Source organism: Antechinus flavipes, chromosome 4 (assembly GCF_016432865.1).
Source record: "Antechinus flavipes isolate AdamAnt ecotype Samford, QLD, Australia chromosome 4, AdamAnt_v2, whole genome shotgun sequence".
Lineage (NCBI taxonomy): Eukaryota > Metazoa > Chordata > Mammalia > Dasyuromorphia > Dasyuridae > Antechinus > Antechinus flavipes.
The window spans coordinates 240215127-240236634 of NC_067401.1; the positions used below are offsets into that span (position 1 = coordinate 240215127).

The window sequence follows — 21508 nt, forward strand, 5'->3', positions numbered from 1 at the left end:
TTATTCATTCCCCTCTACTAATTTTAATTTGCTTGAAGCAAATGTCTTATTTGTAATTGCTACCTTTACTGCTAGGTAATGAAGTTTTTTTTTTTTTTTTTTGCCTTGAACTATTCTAGACTGACATCTTGCTCCCACCTCACATTCTCAGAGTTGATGTAGTTGTTGTTCAGTCATATCTGACTCTTTGTGGCCCCATTTGGGGTCTTCTTGGTATAGATAATAAAGTTTTTTTTTTTTGCCATTTCCTTCTCTAGTTCATTTTACAGATAAGGAAACTGAGGCAAACAGTTAAGTGACTTGCCTGGGGTTATATATCTTCATATCTGAAACCAGATTTTAATTCAGTAAGATGAAGCTTTCTAACTACAGCCTTGGTATTCTATCTAATGTGCCACATAGTTGCCCTGAAGGCTTAAGACTTTCACATTTCTCTCAGCACTGTGTTTTCTTCCAATGTGCCCTTCAGCTGTGATCTGATTCATAGTCCCATTCATAGTCCCACTGGTCTTCCTTAACTCCTGCTTACAAGTGACAGACAAACAGCTTAGGGTCAGTGAATCCAAATATCTGGCCAAATCTCTCCTCCTCCCCTTTTATTTTACTTCTCAGGGCTCCTGACTCCAAGCTTATTCCCTGCCTGAAACTAGATTAGCCTACTTTTTTGCCCTCAGATTTTCATTAAGAAGAAAAATAAGCTTGAGCTAGTAAATGTGAATTAAAATTTTTCATCTCCTAAAATTTTTCATCATTTGGTTGATCATCTATATATAGTATTTTCAATGTTTAGTTATAATTATTAAGAATATGAAAAACAAATCTGGTATTCTATTTATCTGGAGTTCAGTTTTCTGGTGAACTCAAATGTCCAAAAACAGGTTTGCAAACACAGAAGAATTTAAAAAGAAAAAAAGATTATATAAAATTCACACTTTGTTGAAGAATCTTAACAATATCCCCTTGATCTTCGATTTTTAGTCTGTTGAATCTTATCATTTTATGTTATCTCCTAAAGTTATACTACTTTAATGTCTGATTGTCTGGTTTCCTAGCCAGGACAATAGAGTGAAAGCAGAAAATTCAGAAGTGATATCTGAAGGAGATTTATATAGGTCCTGAGGAAGGCATGGTGCTACAGTAGAAAGAATGCTACTTCTGGAATTCTAAGACCAGAGTTCAAATCTCAGCTGTGATATTTGTTACCTGTGGAACATTGCTCAAATTACTTCCCTGGGCTTAATTTCCTCATTTGTAACATGAGGGGATACGTGTCCCCTGGGCATTTATCTAGCTCTATATGAGTATAAAAGGGTACAGAAAGGATTGTAACTTGAAGAAAAATGAGAAAACCAAAAAGTTGCAAAAATATAATTTTCTCATATAATTTAGCATAATATGATCTAAGAGATATACTTTTACTTACTTCAATATTCTGTTAGGTCATCAGTGTATTATAATGTTCATCATGTATGATGGTTATAATGCTGACTCAGAATAGATTACATTTTGTTTAGTCAACTGTTTCAAATGAGAACATGTGATATATTTGCATCAACACCTAAAATTTCGATTTTTAAAGTAATAAGCTTCTACATCCTAAATCTTCTTCTAAGGGATGCCTTGCTACCTGAATAATGCAGACAAATGATATATTCATTATAGATTTAGAATTATCTCTCATTTATTTTACAGATATAAAGAATTATAAAAATATGAAAAACCTACCCACTAAGATCTTTTTTTCTGTATTCCGAGATGATTATCTTTAGACAAGCCATAAACTTTATTGATGTATGTCCTTTTGGCATCAGACAAGATATTTCAGAAAATCTTCATAATAGCAACACATAATAACAAAACAGAATACACATGTATACATATATGAATGCTTGTATGTATATATGTATATATATAGATATAGATATATTTAGACTTGCTTCTCTATGATATTGAAAATTCTACCTTGCTAATTTATTCATAAGATGGTAAGAAAATGTACAATGTCTGTGATGTGGCTGTTCTTTGATTGAACATTGCCCTCTTAATAGTATAGTTTTAATATTACTTTAGTATTTCTTTAATGAAACAGTACTACAGAATCCTTACCTTGATGATCTGGGGAGGTTTGAAATATTTTCAGTAGAGTCACTGACTTGGAAGATACCATCTGGGTTCCTTTGCTCCAACATTTGGAAATTTACTCTGAGGTTCTCACCATATAATTTCATAGCTTTAGGATGTTTCTGTAGCCAATCAGACTATACCAGCCAGAGCTTGGTAATTCCTATAGAAGGCATGAGAGTCCCAGAGTTTTCTAAAATTAGTATTGAGGGTTCTTATAGCCATATACTGAGCTATCTGCATGTAAGTTATGAGTAACATTAATTTTTAGTATAATTCATTATAATAAAACATTTTAAAAGTCAAAAGAAGAACCTTATGAGTATTCATTGACATACCTGAAGTAATACTTCCAATCTAATTTCCTAGCCTTTCAGTAAGCATTTTACATTCCATTTCTTTCAAATCCTTCTCTCTGTGAGATGATTCTATTTTGTTTCATGTTGTGCAAAATCAAGAAAACACAGGGATTTAAAAACAAGTTTTTTTTTTTTTTGATGACAAGTGAATTGGCAGGATATCAAGTCAAAAAGGGGTTTGTTTTTCTTTCCCAATAAGGGGCAGCCATTGCACTTTCCTAAATATATCATAGAATTCAACATTGATAGTTTTATCTTTTTCCCCACATACAAAACTATCAAAATAATGGTTCTTAACTGTAGTTTTTATAGCAGGATTTGTGTTACTCAGAGTAAAAACATTAACTTTCACTCCTGCCATATATAGTTATCAAATATATTGTAAATACTATTTCACAGAGTGACAAAATGGGATCTCTAATAAAAGTAGAAAATGCTATCTCCTGGACTTATTTTTAGATAACTATGCTGTTAGATTTCTGGAAGTATGATAGAGATAGGTAATATCAATTGTTATGGAATAATGGTATTCTGTATCTGTAAATACTTGGTAAGAGTCTAGCACTGAATTTGAACGATCAGGTAAATAAAATAACATACCTGAGCTTCCCAAATTATATTGAAGTTCAACATATTAGATATATTTCAAAGAAATACATTTAAATATGTAGAAGTACATTTATGTCATGAAATTTTATATTCTCCCTATAACAGAATAAAACCTTTAGAAATCCTTTAATCTACATTAAACTGCTGTAACTAATCATTATATTGTCTTCTTATGTTGATCAAGTAAAAAAGTTAAAACTTTATTTTATTAAGCATAAGGAAAAAGTACATTTATCTTTTACTTCTTCTACTATTGTATGATGGCACAAATCATTATGCAATAGTTCTGTTGTCTTCCATTAGACTTTATAACTAGTTTGTAAAGTGGATTAAAGATTTCCCTGCCCAAGTCCTTTGGGAATTGACTAGTCATCTACACAGATGTGCTGTTTTCAGTAGAAATATACAAATTGAGCTTTAAATTAAAAAAAATGTTTGAAGCAAAATCAGAGTTCACCATCAAGTTAGGTTTCTATAATTATCTACATTCTTTTCTCACTTGGACATCTTTTTATCATGCTAATTAGGGAGTCCAATTTTAAAGATCCAACAAAGATTCATTTACTATCTTATATAGGAATGTTCTGTTTGCATGATTAAAATTAGATTAAAATCAAAGAGGATAATCTCCTAAGGATTAATTAGTATAACTACTACTTTTCCATGGTCTCTAACAATTAAAAATATTCCACAGATAAAATGAGATGGGAGTAACACAACTATCCCCCACCTGTATATCATGTCTGAAGTTTTAACTGTCATATTTATGTTCTGTTCCTCCATTGTACCCCTTACCTTAGCTCTAATATGTTTTAATGCATGTATATGTTACACTATGTGTACGTATACTTATTAACATTGTAAGATTATGCTAATAATGGATTCCAATTGCATGGCTCCTAAGACTCTTTAGCAGTAGGTTAGTGGCTGTTCTAGATCTTGCAATAATTTCTTCAAGAGATTGTCTTCCAAGTTCTGTTTGCCTCCAGAGAATCTCATTGATTAAGTTCTGTTGTATTTTTGCCAGTAGGTTATAGGTCAAATACTAGAGAAAGCAAATCTACAACTTTAACTGTGCCAGAACAGCAAAGAACAGCTCATCACCGCTCGCGATCTGTATCTCCTCACCGTGGTGACGATCAGGGCAGGCCCCGTTCCCGGTTACCAAATGTGCCATTACAGAGGTAAGATTTGTCAAGGGTCTAATGTTTCTGAGAACAGAATTGTCAGTGCAATTAATGACTTGTACACATAAGAAAATATTATTTCAACATGTAAAATAATAAACAATAACAGTTTGTTAAATCAGGGAAAGTACTCAAGAGTTACCTTCTAAGTAGTTTTGTAAATGATGGCAATATTCATTTATGCTCTTGCCTCTGAAATGCTCATCAGGGAACTCAAGTTCCCTTAAAAGGGAAAGAAGGTTATGGTCAAAGTACAATATGTGTTTCATTCTGTTTTCTGGTCACTCTTCCTTCTCTGAGGGGGTAATGATGAAGAACAATAATGAGTCTGGGTAGAAGGCAAATTTTGAATTATTAAAATATCTAGGAGGTTCCATTCAAAGTTAATACTTTAAAACATTTAAAAATAGTAAGGTACTTTATTATATATATTTACATATATATGTATATATTATATATATGTATATATTATATATATGTATATATTATATATATGTACACACATATAGCACATATATGTGGAATACCATTTCATTTCTTCTAATTCTGAAATGCCATTATTTTGCCTCTCTGTAGACAAGAAAAATTGCAAACTACTATTCACATATGAGTTTAAACCTTGAATTATGTTTTTTTTTGTTTAGATTCCAATGAAAACACTTTCTAGAAGGGTTGAAGAATTAATCAATCATCAACCTTTCACTATAACATAAAAAAAAAAAAATTTACTCACCATTATCAAGGAGTTTGTATTCTATTTTGGGAAACAATGAAACATATTAATCTTCTACTTTCTGACCCTTTCATTCTCTATTCTATGTTATAGTTGAGACCAAAGGGCCACAAATATAGTAGTGAAATGGAACTCAGAATAAAGTATCCTAATATTTTTATTTCACAAATAAAGTAAGGTCCAGAAAGTTAAAGACCGCACAGGAAATGAGTAGTAAAAGCAGAATTCAAACCAAGGCCAAGATTTTAACATCAATTCCTTTCCCACTGTACTTTGCAGCTTCCCTATGATGTATCTACTTTAGGAAAAGATCATCTCAGATCAAGGACTACTTCATTTTGCTGGGCACATAGCATGCAATAAATATGTGTCAAGCTAACAATATTGTTAGTATGGTACACCAATGAGCATATCAGCCCACATGTCTGAAAAAATTCATCCTTTTGCACTTAGTTTGCTCTGTTTAGAAAATCTAAACATTCAAAAATAAAGAAATGAAACAATGGAAGAAAAATCAAACTGTATCAAATACGAATATTTTATAAATTTCTTAGGAGTTTAGATGAAATTCATCAAGTGAGAAGGTCACGTTCTCCAACCAGACACCATGATGCCTCCCGAAGTCCAGTTGATCTTCGATCCAGAGATGTGGATAGTCAGTATTTATCAGAACAAGAAAGGTACTTGATTTATCTTTTATGGTATGGTTTATATATACTAAAATGTCTTTAAATTCTTTAAATATTTGGGAGTAAAAATGTTGTCTAGCTTACAATTCTAGGAAATAAAATAAACATTTTTTACAAATGGAATCATTTAATATTTTCACTATTCAGTATTCTAGAATATGAACTTCTAGCAATTATAAGAAATATCCTACTAATTATACTATTGGCAATATGAGGGGGGGATTTTACTCATTCCTTACAAATTTCTAATTTCTGGTACTTAAAAAATCCTAAATATATGTTTTCATTTTTACATGAATTATAGTTCAGGAAGTAACTTTAGTCTGCAATATCCAGCATTTTGTTCTTTTGGATCACATGTTTAAAATGAAAGTGATTCTTAAGTCAAAATATTGCTGTCACTTATTTCAGAAATTAAATTTTCATAATTGCTTTACATTGAGATTTTGAATTATGTTGATCTTGAAATGAAATTTTTTTTCCAAAAAAGCACTTTGGAAGTGAGAAATTAGATTCTCTCTTACTCACAAGGATAATTTACAGTCAATCCTATGGAGGCAAATTATTACCACTTACACAGCAATACACACACACACACACACACACACACACACACACACACACATTCCTATTTATTGTAGTTTCCCCTAATATAATGACTTATTTCCCATTCAAAATGAAATCAATTGCTATGAAATAACAATATTGTTCAGAAACCAATTTTAGTTGTATTATTCAGGTAGTTAAATATAATTCTTACAATAAAGAAGGATAGGCTTTTTGTTTGTTTTTGGAAGACAAAAGAGATTTTGGACCTTTGTAGTGGTGTGAAAGGGAAACCTGTGAAAGAGAAAGTTCCTCATTCTTTATATGATTTCTCACCTTCATGTCAAATTCTTGAGAGAAACAAGTACATGTCTTTGAAGTCACATATGTTCTGAACCAAAATGATGAGCCATCTTGCTTTGGGAAACTGTGGAATGCAATTTGTGACTTTTGTTCATCCTGTCTGAATCAAGGGCACTTATGATTCTTACCATTTCCCTCTCTATGATAGCTGAGCAAATCTAAAGCTAACATTTGATCGTGTATCACACTACTCTGTTCAAACATCCATGGAAAATGTACACCATTGAGGTAGTGCTAAACCTTTTTTGGATGGAGGGGAATTAAATGTATTCATCAATGTTTAGAGGGTATAAGCATAAAGAATATACATTTGATAAATGGTTTAGCTTTATGATCCTTCCTAGTTGCAATTTTTCTAGTAAATAGAATTGGGGTTTGTGGTTCTGGGGTGGATTAATTACATTTTTTTCACTATCTTTCATTTCTATTCTTCCCCTCTCCTATGTTCTTTTAGGTGAGAGATTGCTAGTATAAGAAGAATCTGAATTTATTTAACATTGGTCAATCCTTACATCTTTACTGTCAGTAGTATTTCCTTAATTTTATAGTAGAAAGCAGACAATAAAAAAAGAACAATCCTAAATCCAACATGGATATGAGGAATGAGAAGTAACCAAGTACTCTTATAAATGATATCTACCCAGGCATAATTAACTCAGTTATAGGTATTATGCTAAATTATCAGGCAAGTGAAGAATAAAGTGGCATATTTTTCAGTTTATTCAACATAATAAATTTTTACTTGATAGTAGAAGATATTCTTATTCAAAGGAATATATTTTTTGCTAATTTTTAAGAAATGTAATAATGCTTTGAGTTTGCAGTGCTGCTGTTTTAGAAAGAAAGAAAGAAAGAAAGAAAGAAAGAAAGAAAGAAAGAAAGAAAGAAAGAAAGAAAGAAACAAAGAAAGAAACAAAGAAACAAAGAAAGAAAGAAAAAAAGAAAGAAAGAAAGAAAGAAAGGAAGGAAGGAAGGAAGGAAGGAAGGAAGGAAGGAAGAAAGAAAGAAAGAAAGGAAGGAAGAAAGGAAGGAAGGAAGAAAGAAAAAAAGCAAGCTGGTATATTCTGAATTTTTAGGAAACTGGAGTTTTAATATTTCTTTTTTATTGAAAAGGCCAAATTTATAAGTGCTGTAAAAAGTAATAATTCATCTTGTTAAAATTCTAGTAAATGTTCATGGTTTTTTCCGTTTTGGAAACAATATTTTAAAAGATATGAAATTAAGTGACAAATTGAAAGGATTTAAAATGTTGAATTTATAGTTCATGGTTTAAATTTTTAAATATTGTCATTATTATTATTATTATTATTTTGGTTTAACATTCACAATCAAATATACCAGTGCAGACTATCTGGTTTCTTCCCCTCCTTTTTTATGTTTCCATCGTCATATCATTGGCATACCCCCATGTCATTTAATGCCACATTATCTGTGTCTGTTTCACTCATCCCTCATCCTGTCTGTGCAGTGAGCTTCTTATGCTGCCCAGAGCAAAACGAGGACGAAGTGCAGAGTGCCTACATACGACCAGGTAAATATAGGGATTTGGTAACCATGGCTCTTTGTGATTAGATTCTTTATATCTTATCTACCTCTTTAACACCTTAATTCATATTATTGCAGATAGATAAATAATTTTCCAAACTCTGATTCATCTTAATGTTCCAAATATATTCTCAATCACTTATTAGGCAGAGTGTTTTGGTTTCCTTGTAATAAAAAGCCAGAGACTGCTAAATCCCTTTACAACTGTTATTATAATTGCAGTAAAACATACTAAATAATCTTGTGAGATATATTGCCTTTCTAGTCACTGGAGAAATGGTATCCAATGCATGGCAATATGATTATGTCTTTATGATCATCTTTTATGCTGCTTGGCTTTTGAATTTAATTTAAGAATATGTTCCTATTTTTGTTTTGTTTGTTTTCAATGAACCTGTCCTTTCCATTATTTTTCTCTTCTCTTGAGTTTATAGACAAGCGATTTCTTTGGGCTTCAGTTTCTTCATCTGAAAATTGCAGGATCAAGTGAGAGCTTCCCTAACATCTCTACCAGCTTTGAAATTCCATAGTTACACATTTCAGTGTTCACTTATATGCTTATTTAAAGATGAGAAAACTGAGATCCATAGAAGGAAAATAATATTTAACCCTAAATTAAAGTTTAGGATCTAATATTTAATTCTTGTTCTGATAGCCATAATATAAATGACACTGATCTCCCTCACAAATTTCCATTAAATACATTTCTCCAAAAGTTTATTAAGAGAATATAGAGATGAAAAAATTGAATGTGTATAGAACTAGGCATTACTGGTCTTATTTACAAGAAGGTATTTCAAAATTCACTGTGGACAGATTAATTATACAAATGTCTCACTTTAAATTTTAAACTTTTTTTCTTTTAACCTCATTCTAAAAAAAAAAAAAGTTAGCTAAAGTTATTCAATCACTAGGGAGATATAAAAAGGAACTTAAGATTTAATGTATAGGGGACAAACCCCAAAATTGTTTAATTAAAAAATTCCATATTCTTATGTGAGTCCTCTTTTCCATAACTGATATTTTAATTAATGTATTTACTATTTTAATAGTAAAGACATATAAAAAACAGAAAATTTTCTTACATTAACATTAACTTACCTATTAATAATGTGGTATTATTAGACTAAATATATTAATTAAATCTTTCTGCATTTCTTAATTTGAAAGCAAGTAAATTCAAAGTACAAGGTGTTTTGAGTTACATTATATTGCATCATATTGTTTTTAAAATCATTGCCTTGAAAATTCTTTAAAATTCTCTGATATTAGATATCAGTAATAAGTTAATTTTATATTTCCTAAATTTTAGTTTGTATGTGCATGTTCACACACACACTATACACACACATACACACACACACACACACATATATTCATTCATATACACATACACATGATGCCCATATACCATATTTAAAATATGATTAATTTTGTACTTTGGAGAATCATACTTTCATCTCCTCCCTCTCAGGGCTGCTAGAAGATACTGTAGTGAAGCCTATGTGACTAAAAATTGAACACAACAAGAAAAAATAAAGAAGAAACCACAACCAGTATCTACTTTTCCCTTTATTTACCATCTGTTTTTCAAACACAATAAAATACCTCAACAATACATACATTCTCATGTTAGTCCCAAACATTCAAAAATCCCATTTCTTCTTCAGATTTAAATTGCTGGAACTGTGAGGAAGCAATGACATATATTTGTGTCCCTGTATTCACACATTCCTATGCTCATGCACACTGTTCATAAAAGTATGTATTCAAGATCTTTTCCATGTATACTAGAAATACATGCTTTATATAAATATATGATATGATATACATAACTAATATGTAAAATGTAATCAATATTCAAACATATATGTATACATGTACATACATACAAAAGATAGGTGCCTATTTTTTATTTAACTTGGCTTTCACATGTAAATTTCCCTCTTCTCTTTAATCTTATCCCCTTGCCCATTTCTTTCATCATCCTTTGAATGGTACTTTTGACTTTTATTAACACCACCTTGGCAAGAAGAAATAATTAAACACATAAAAAATCTGAATACTTCAATTACCCCTCCATCAATGAACATTTACTTTTATAAGTGTATTACTACTATTAAAATAATATTTAAAAGAGTATTTTATATTAAGAATATAAAATAATTTATATATTAACCCGATTGACAAATCTATATTAATTTGAAGGAGTAAATTATTCATTTAAACCTTTACAATAAACTAATCTTAAGGTCTTAGCATAATGATTACTGACTTTGAACATTTAAATGCTTTTAGGTTATCTCCTGAGAAACTTGCAGGATGGGTTGGAAAGGGAAAGAAAAAGAATACTGTAAAAAAAAAAATCTTCGTGAATAACATAACAATTCTATAAAATATGAATATTATTTCTTAAAACTCTAGTAAAAATTGCTTCACATGTATTTTTCTGTTTCCTACTTGTTTATGTGTTATGCCATTACAGACATTCTGTTAGGCACTATAAAACTTTACCATTCAAGATGCCTTTAACAGAGAATGGCACTCATTGGAATATTCACAGGTAAGAGACATAACAGCGGTTCCACTCTTTCACACAAGTCCTCTTAACAAGGAAGTTTAAATTCTAATAAGACTAAAATACAGTGCATTAAAATTCTCTATTAAAATTTTATCCATAAAATAAACATATAAAAGTTTAAACCAGAATTACATAAAGATATGCAGCTAGCACTGACTAGAATCATCCTGTGACTAAAATCTACCTGAATATCCAAATCCTAGTTACCTCTTTTCTTTTCTGTAATTTATTTGATGTGTTTGTGTCATGTTTTTGTTCCTGAATATAAGACTGATTTTTTTCTTTTAAATCATTTTAATTTATGAAGCTTAGCTCTGCCTGCATGTGCTAAGATCCAATCAATGGTTAGACAGGATTTTTCTCTTCTTGATGATTGTTTAATACACAAGAATTGAGATTTCCTGAAATGTTGGATAAGTAAGAGGAAGTGGAAGTGTCTTCTTCTTTGTAAAGTCCAACAAGATTTGGTATATTCCAACAAGTCTAATAGTTCTAGTTCAGTTGTAAAGTGATTTCTCCTCTGATGTCCTTCATTTTGTTTTGGTGTGGCATTGTTTATTAGTAATGAAGTTGTAGACATTTTGTCTTAGTGCTTCCTGTTGCGAATTTTCCATGAGGAAGTATTGTTTATTCTCATTTTCAGTCTGAAAAACTTTTTTTTTAAAACAATTATGCAAAACAGTCAAGCATAATCTTTGTTTAGTTTTATTTTCTAAACAAATTTTTGCCTGTCATCCAGTCAGCTCTTTTACATCTTTATTAATTGAATCATGATGATTCTACATCTTATATGAAGAGAACATTATTTTATGATTTACTATCTAACATGGTATTCTTTTCTTTGTTTTCTTTTTTCTTTCTCTTCTACCATTGGATGCAATGCACTGGCACTAGTGAACTACAGCCCTCCCTTGACAGGGCTAGGAGTGCTAGTACCAACTGCTTGAGACCAGATACTAGTTTGCATTCACCAGAACGAGAAAGGTATAAAATAAAGATTTTTTTCTTTTCTTGTCATCTGTACTGGTGATTTTAAAATCAAATGATTTTGTTCAAAGTGAAGCTTTTACATGTCTGTTTACTCATGTCTGCTTTGATACCTGTCAACACTTCTTCATCCCATATAAGTAGAGATATATGTAGTGGTGCCAATGCATATATTTCTCTATAGATGTCACTGCAAAAATGATGTGATGCAATTTGTAAATGCTTCTGCCTGCTGCTTCCCTTTTTCATTTCAATCCAATGGTTTCATTTACAATGACACTCAGGTAGCCTTCATTATGCTGATACCATGGCTGGGCCAAATAAGTTATCTGAAGAGAATTATAATATGAAAAATAAAAATCTAGAACCCTAAACCCTTAATTTAAAAGATTTTTTTAATATTTATATGTTCATATTTAGCTAACCCGTCAACTTCAATTTGAGCTTTTACTATGTGGCAGTAGGCTATAAAGCTAAATGTAGATTTTTCTGGAAAATATTATATGAATAAATTTTTCAATTTTTTTTTTTTTGCTAAAAAGTATTACTTGACCAATTAGTAAATTAAATTTTTCTAAACCCATTTAATAATGTTTATGAGGTTGTTTACATCAGGCATAAGTTACTACTTTTTCATATTAAAAGTAAATCCCAATGTTTTATCAAACTTGATAGTGAGTTTTACCAATTTATGCATAAAAATTCATCAAGCAATCATTAATTGGGGAGTCATCTTTAAAGCAGTGGGAAGTGAGCCCATGATAGTGAATCAGCTTGCCAAGAGAAAGATAGAAGAGGATAGAGAAAATGAAGATGGTATAAAGGGAATTGTAATGTTCAGTTAATTCAGTCATGACTATTAGTGAGCCCATTTGGGGTTTTCTCAGCATAGATACTAAAGTGCTCTGCCATTTCCTTTTCCTTATAGATGAGGAAACGGAGGCAAACAGGGTTAAGTGACTTGTCCAGGATCACACAAATAGGAAGATGAATCTTCCTGACTTTTGATCTGGCCCATTATGCACTTTACCACCTCAATGCCCTAGTATAAAGGGAGAATTAGTGACAAAATACTAAAGAATGGTCACCATACATCGTAAGAGAAAGGAGCCAAAAAGCCAAAAAATAAGAAATGAGACAAAGAAAAAAAGAAAAATCAGGGTAGTGTGGTATTTCTTTAAAAAAGGTTGAAGATTGGCAGAACCTGTAAAAAAGAGTCAAATGTCATTTTATATAGGGCAAAAAATATGAATTTGGCTCATCCCCTCACCCCTAATTATGCAATTATAATAGCTACAGGTGTTTTCAGGTAGTAGTACTGTTGGTTGTACCTTTTGAAAAGAAAGGAATTTGGGAACCAGATAATAGATTGTAGATCTGTAAGGGATCTTAAGAAGACCTCATCTAATTCTGTTATTTTGTGGAATAATCAATCGATCTATTGAAAAGAATGTATTAAGTTCCTAGTATAATGTAGGCACTTTGCTAGACAACAACTAGGCAGATACAAAGAATGAAATAATCCCTGCTCACAAGGTGCTTATATTCCAGTAAGAGAACTAACAAGCAGATAAATATGTACTGATTAAATATATACAGAATATTGTAATGACTGGGCTAGCTTTCTGGAGGTTCTTAGGATAGGCCTTGGTCTCAGTAGGACAGTCACTACAAGGATAGTCAGGAAGAGAGTCTGAAGTCTTTATTCTCTCCTTCACAGTCTGTCACAGTCTGACTCCTTCACAATCAGTTCATTCTGACTGACTGTGTCCCAAGTTCTCTCAGCCCTTAAATACCCTATTACAATTACATTACTACAGTATACTGAGTATGTGTAAACTAGAGAACCATTACATCACTATACTAAGTAGACAGTATATGTAAACTAGAGAACCATTATCTCATTAATTACCTTGAGTTAATACCTTGTTGTAGGTATCCTTGTTTCAAACATACTTTTCCAGAGTTCTGGCCCTCTACAGAATATATACAAAATAGTTAAATAAAATGAATTTCAAATGGAGAGAGTTAATCACAGTAGAAGGAATCAGGAAAACTTTTATGTGAAATGTTGTTTTTAATTACATCTTAAAAGAAGAGATGGCTTCTATGAGGTGAAGAGGAAGAATACAGTCTAGTTATGGCAGATGGCTTCTGCAAAGGTGCAGAGATGAGATATCAAAGCCATATATGTATGTGAGAGAGAAACAATTTATTTGTTTGTTGAGTATAGGAGAGAGGAACCAGAGCATATAGGGAAGGGAATAAAGTAGATTGAAGCTACAAAAAATAGATTGAAGCCAGATCGTGTAAGACTTTAAGAACTCAACAGGGGAGTGTACGTTTTATCCTAAAGCAACACTAATTCAATCTATTCAATAAATAGGGGGATGAAATGATCAAGTACATGAGATAAAGAAGACCAGATAAGGAAGATTACTTTGGTAGAAATATATGGAATGGACTTGAATGGTATGGTGAGACTTGAGAGAGGGAGATCAATTATGAAACTATTGTAATAATATAGACAAGAGGTACCAAAGATTTGAATTAAGTTGTTAATTATGTAAATATTTGGGAAGAGGTCGTGCCTGAGAAATAATATGAAGAAATAAATGGCAATATTTGTCAACTGATTGGATATTTGGAATGCTAGAAAGTGAGAAACAGAAGGAAATGTTAAGGTTTAGAACCCAGGTAACCTGGGGAAATGGTGGTGTCTTTGGAAATTGAAATTTTTTTAAAGGATTGAGGGTTGGAGAAAAGATTGAGAGTTCAGTTTTGGACATGTTGAGTTTGAGATATTGACCTCACTTATTCCCCTCTTATATATGAGATATTGAATTTGAGGAAATCAAGTTTGAAATGTCTAATGGCAATTGATGATGTGGGATTGAAGCTCAGGGGAAAGAGGAGAATGAGATATATTGTTTTGCTATTCATTTGTAAATAAATCATTAAACTTATGAGAGCTCTTGCAGTTACCAAAAGAGAAAATATAGAGACAAAAGAGAACAGGATCTAGGACAGAATTTTGAAGTATATTCAGTCAATATGATGCTGATGATAGTTTAACTAAGGAGATGAAGAATGACTAAATGATTGAGCTAAGAAGAAAAACAGGGAGGGGGAGTGCCATAAAAACCTAGAGAGGCTAGAGTATTTAGGAAGTATGTAAAAAGATGTCACAAGCAGCAAATGGATTGCAAAGGACGATGACTAAGGGGGAAGAAACTACTAGATTTGATAGTTGTGATCTTTGCTAACTTTGGAGAAAACAGTTTGAGCTGAATGGAGAGGAAGGAAGTAGTGCATCCATGTGCACACTGCAAAGGATTAAGGCATGAGAGAAGTGGAGTAAATGAATATAGAAATATTTTTGTAGACATTTGGATAGGAAAGACATGAGAAATATCAAACAGTATCTTGAAAGGATGTTGTAATCTAGTGTAAGTTATTTATTAATAAATAAAGGGGTTAGTGGTATGAGAATTATTGTGGTCACAATATGCTTGAGAAGACAGGAGAAAATAGAATCACATACATTTGTAGGAGGATAGTAGTTGCTACAGGATGAAGGAAAATAAGGATAATTTTAAGGGTTTTTGAAATAAAAAGAAAGAGAAATTACTTTGAAAGGCCTCATTTTTCATAAGAAAATAGGAATTCAGTTCCTCTGGTCAGTGAGAGAGTAAGAAGTAGTTGGACGAAGCTCAAAGAAATAGAAGAGATGGTTTGGAATTGGATTGGTGGGGAGTAGGATAGAGAATTAATTAATGAGGAATAAAAAGATTTTGCTATAATTAGGGCACAGTTGAAATTAGATAATATGAATTTATACTATCAAAATTATAATAACCCAATCAGAAAGATTCTATCATTTTCTCTGATTTCATTCAGCAGCAAATGAATAGGAATGCAGTGGGGAGATGAGAGGAGTAGTTCAGAGATGAGCAGCAATAGATCAAAGTGGTGAGAGATTGTAAAGCAGAAGAAAGAATAGAATTTAATTGTTTAATTAGTACATGCAAAGAGAAGAAAATTAAGTCAGAGTTTCAGCAATGTCCGGAGAAAATTTGCAGGGATGAAAAGAATGGAAGTCTCTGTGACAGTAAAGAATGGATTTAAAAGTGGTGCTATATAAGGAGAAAAAATAATTGGAAGAAGTTTTAATTAATGAAGTTGAACAGATGTGAGTAACTTTTAAATCCAGGGTGTGAACATCCCTGTATAGGGTTGAAGTTGATTGGAGCAGGAGGACATGGTATTTGAAGAAACCAAGAAACTAGGTTAGGATACTTGAGATATCAACAATGTGGATAATGACATTCTTTAGTAGAAGGGTTGGATTTGTGGGGGAGAGAAAGACAATGAGCCAGGTGCTAGATTCCTTAAGAAAGGAAAAAGAATGAACTGAGGTCCACACTAGTGAAGTGACTTGTCCAGATAAGTGCTGATAAGGAGAATTTATATTCCAAACTGGTTTCTCTGGGCAATGAGATAGGGAGTCAAGGATAAATTAGAATGATTATTAAACCACAAGAGCCTAGCTGAAGTTAAGCTCCATAAATATGTAGTAAATTAAACAATTTAACTTTGTAATTTTCTCATTTTGTGTTCAGCATCCTAAGAGTGTTGAAGTTGAGAAATACAGGGAATTTAACCAACTTTACAGGTTAGCAGGCAAGAAACCTTTGAAGATCACAGATTGTGGCAGCTTGAATTCCGGGCTAGTGTCCACTAAAATATAGTTTTGAAGAATGAAAGAGTAAAGGAAAGGGAGGAAGGGAGGAAGTGTTGTAATTCAAAAAGATGATAAGGTGTGGCCTCATCAATATATAATCAAAGGGTTATAGAAAAATAACTTTATAGATTTGTGTCAAAAGAATATTAAAGTCCTGGTCTATGAAAAATAACAAGGCTGTGAACTAGACATTGAAGTCAGAAAAAGATAGGGTGATGATCTAGAAACTAGATGAAATATTCAAGAACCATAGGATTGTATAAACAGAATGAATTGAGAACGGAGAAGATGATAAGGTTAGGTGTAGAGGAATAGTCTGGAAATAAAAGAAGGATAGAATGCTAGCATTACTTTCTGGTCCTATGCACCATAGGAGTGTAACAAGTGGTCTCAGGAGAATGGGTTTCAATAGATACAGTATCCTCAGGAAAGATCTGGGTTTCACTTGAAGTGAGTCAAAAGGAATGCTGGTTAAAAAATTACCAATAATGTAGAGAGATTGTTATGAATAAAACTTAAATCTGAAAGGATCTCACAGGTTAAGGGAAGGACAAATCAGACTAGAATTAGTCTTAGAAGCTGTTTACAAGAAGATTCAGGAGTCAAGTATCATGGGTATTCAACTTGTAGATAGCAAAAAAAAAATTGGAATTGATGACTCAATGCAATGGGATATAGATTATTGTGGTCTACTTCAAAGGACAATAAAGGATTTGCAGCAGTTTGAAATCAAAATTTAAGTATACCTATATGAAATTTCATTTGTTTTGGTTTTTTTATACCTACTAATATCAAAATTAAGGTCCCAAGTTTCTAGTCAAGGAGAACTGAAATAGATGAGTGACCTGATAGCTGCTTGAAATATTGCGGTTTAGTCATTTTTCAATCATGTCTGATTCTTCATAACCCCTTTGGGGATTTTCTTGGCAAAAATACTGGAACAGTTTATCATTTCCTTCTCCTTGTTTGTTTTACAAATGAAGAAACTGAGGCAAACAGGTTTAAGCGACTTTCCCAGGGTCATTTGAGTAGTAAGTGTCTAAGACTGAATTTTGATTCAGGTTTTCCTGACTTCCGGTCCAGTAGTCTATCTACCTCCCTGCCCCTGAATGAAATATCAATATTCAAGTCATATAAGATAAAACAGCAATTTTTTTAATGTGGACAAACCAAAATAATTTAGTTACTAAGTATGTATTGTACGTGAAAAGAGCACTGACTCAAAGTCAGAGGGTGCAGTTTCAAATTCTAGATAACACTTATTACCTCTATGACTTTTGCTAAGTCCAGTTTCATTCGACCTTGATTTTTTCATCTTTAAAATGAAGAAATTAAACCAAACGATCCTTCTAGCTTGAGACTTACCATCCTAAATAGATACTGAGTTAGCATTTACATGGCATGCTTGCTGTTGGAATATAGTTAAGAACTCCAAACCCATTAGAACAGTTGTATTTAGAAATAAACTTCAGGAAGTTTAGGGGTATTTTTCTTTTCCTTTTTTGAATCCTTGAATGAAACATTCACTTAAGAGTTAGCTTTTCAGAGTTCTTTCACATCTATTTTCTCATTTTAATTCTATATAGATCATATGAAGTAACAGGGCAAGCTACATTATCTTCATTCAATAGATGAAAAAAGTTATAAAAAGCACAATAAGGTCACATGGCTAGTGTGAAAGGCAGGAAGAGATGTCTTGACACTAACCCCTGTATTATTTCCCTAGAATAATCATGCTGATTTTTTTAGGTCCAAATATCCATAGAACTCCAGTCATTACATTCAATAAGCAGCTTAGGCAATTTCTCTTATAATGAACCTCAAAAGTAAATCAATGAAGTAATCATTATAAATAATGTTTAAAAAAAATTCTATTTTCCCTCAAATAGAGCATTTGTTATTTAACCCAATACTCTTTATTGGGTTATTTAAAATCACATGATCTCATAGCTTTAGAATTAGACAACTCCTTGATTGAATGCTATCTAGACCAGTAGTGTCAAACTCAAATTGAAACAGGATTTACCAATTCCTACATAAGGATCCTTGTGGGGTTCTTAGTTTTAAAATGTATAGTTACTTACATTTTATTGTATTTTTAATTTATTGTGTTCAATATTTCCCAATTACATTTTAATCTGGTTCAACCCATAGTCAAGAGTGTTTTGACACTTCTTCCCTAGACCAATACTCTCAGCTTAAAGGAAAGGAAACAAGACAAAGAAAAGTTAACTGAATTATATAATGTAAAGTAGTCAGGAAGACATCACATATGGAATTTAAACCCTAGTATCCTATATTACATTCTGGATACTTTCCATAAATCATGTGACCTCTTTTAGGCCATGTTATATGTATATTAAAGAAACAGTGAATTAGAATGGCAGTTCTAATTGCAAAGCAGAGGAATCATATTTAGTCTGTTTTTTTCAGAATAGCAGTAATTAACATAATTTAGGTCTAGTTTCTTCTTTCAATATATATTATTGCTATTGAAATGTTTTTTTTTTAATATATAATTGATACCAAAGACACTGGGACCTATTTACTATCTGAAAAAGTTTTGTTCAATACTTTGACTTTAAAAATATTTGTATCTTCACTGAATATTTTTTAGAAGTCCGATAACACTTTCTTTTTACATTTTATCATGATAGTTGGGTGGATGACTACCCCTATTACTAGGACTGGCTGGTTCACTGCCATATCTCCCTGAGTAGAACTATAACCAAGCAATTGCACTTGCAGTCTGTCAAGGGTCTAGGGTTACTTGTTGTTAGGGGAAATTAAGTGGTCAATACTTTACTATCTGATCTACCACCAGTGTATTTCTAGTTACACAAATAGCCACTCATAATAATTTAGATCTTAAACATAATTTGTTAATTTAGCCATAAGATGAATACAGGGTCTCACATTATGAATAAATTAAAAATATTAAAATTCACATGTTCACCTGGGCCACAGAGCACATATCTTAATTATTTTGGAAGGAGAGTAGTAGACATATGCTTTTACAGCCTGTCAAGGAAATGAACAAGAGAGGGAAATCCATATGCACAGCTCTGAAGTTATAAATAGCAGTATATCCTATTTCATCAGCTTTCCTTAAAGATGATGTATAAAGTTTCTTTGCAGATACTTTCTTTGTTAAACTGAGCTGATATCAACACTACTTGACTGACACTCCAAATGTAGATCATACCTCTCAGTCAAACTAGATGGTCAAATGACTAGCTTCTTTTATTCTCTGCCTCCAATCTTCTGTTCCTCTGATCAACTAGATAAGCTCCTCAGAAACAAGTGTAGAACATATAATTTCCCACCTTCAACTTAGTGGATTTTAAAAATCTGTCCTTTCATCTCCCTTGTGTGTGTCTCACTCATTGTCTCCCTGTCTGTCTCTTTGTCTCTCTGTCTCTGGATCAGTCTCTCTGTTTCAGTTTCTGTTTCTCTCTTTCTCCCTCTCTGTCTCTCCCCCCCCTTTTTTTCTCCCCCACCATCTACATTTAAAACTCAGCAATTTTTTCCCCATAACTGTCAAACTAACTCATAATTGCTTTCAGAGTTACAGTTAATCTCAGAATACTAAGCAGACTTAATTCAACAATATTTTTGGTGATATAATACTCATGTATGTATATTTTTTTGTTCAATCATTTCATGACAATTCTTCATGACCATATTTGGGACTTTCTTCACAAAATGAGTAGAGTGATTTCCCATTTCCTTCTCCAGCTCACTTTACAGATTAGGAAACTGAGGCATACAGAGTTAAGTGACTTGCCTAGCATCACATAGCTAGGAAGTATCTAAGATCAGATTTAAACTCACAAAAATAAGTTTTTGTGACTCCAGGCTTGGCACCATATACACTTTACCACTTAGCTGCCACACACACACACACACACACACACACACACACACACACAGTAACATCTTAAATGATGTGTGTGTGTGTGTGTGTGTGTGTGTGTGGTGTTGTTATTGTTGGGTCTAGTGCTACAATTTCATCAATATAAAGTACTTATGGAAACTCCTTTCCTTGAGGCAGATAAAAAACATATATAAAGTATGGTCTTAATAGAGTCTTAGGAGGAGGGTTGCCTAAGGTACTAAAGGATTAAGTGACTACCAGAGCCATTTGGTCAGAGATAACATATGAACACAGATCTCCCTGCATTGATGATTTAAAGAGCTAAACTCAGGAATAACTGGGTTGAGTTCTCATCTCTGACGCACACTAGCTTGGTGACCTTAGGAAAGATAATTAATTTCACAATGCTTCTGCATTCTAATATTTTCAGAACAGCTTTTGATTTTCACTTAGTAGACGGAGTTTCTTCACTTGAATTTTTGCCAATCTGACAAAATCACAGGAATAGACCAACATATCTCATTTGTATTGATCCAAGCTTATGATATTATAAATATAAAGAAATACCTAATGAGGAAATTTCCTCTACAAATCTTATGGGAAATTATTCTGCCATTTGAAAATGAAACTTTTAAGATGATGATCTGAAAATATGTATAACCATATAAATATACAATAATCTATGTAGCTAGTGAAATAACATAAAAGCAATATATTGATCTGGATCTATTATTTATTTAGTGTAGAAATATTCTGGTGAATAAATGTCCTCTATTAATGCAGACCAATAACCTTTCTACAACTTATAGGTAGATAATAAAACAATAAAATGTATGAATATATGTGTATATTTTATATATACACATATCTCCATTTTGGAAGGCTACCTGGTACAGGTGATAGAGTACTGGTATTGGAGTCAGGAAAAAGTGTATTCAAATCCAGTTTCAGATACTTAATTAGCTGTGTAGCATTGGGCAAGTCACTTAACTCTGTTTGCCTCAGTTTCCTCATCTATAAAATAAGCTGGAGAAAGAAATCGCAAAGTAGTCCAGTATCTTTGCTAAAGGATAAGCATGGGTTCTGGAAGATGCATAGTAAATATATATATATATATATATATATATACACACACACACACACACACAATGATCAAATTATATTAAT

General features: G+C 32.1%; 1 protein-coding gene across 34 annotated transcripts in view; it reads left to right on the forward strand.

Moving 5' to 3' along the window:
* Positions 1-21508, forward strand: part of RIMS1 (regulating synaptic membrane exocytosis 1) — a 718240-nt gene that overhangs the window by 518045 nt on the left and 178687 nt on the right. For 13 of the 34 annotated variants that reach the window (XM_051997226.1, XM_051997246.1, XM_051997233.1 and 10 more), the window contains 4 exons: positions 4117-4273; positions 5564-5689; positions 8076-8138; positions 11628-11717. In XM_051997226.1, the coding sequence (XP_051853186.1) occupies positions 4117-4273; positions 5564-5689; positions 8076-8138; positions 11628-11717 (436 nt within the window). Of the gene's footprint in view, positions 1-4116; positions 4274-5563; positions 5690-8075; positions 8139-10637; positions 10716-11627; positions 11718-21508 lie in introns of all 34 variants that reach the window. The other 21 variants (XM_051997227.1, XM_051997235.1, XM_051997250.1 and 18 more) reach the window with 4 other exon arrangements.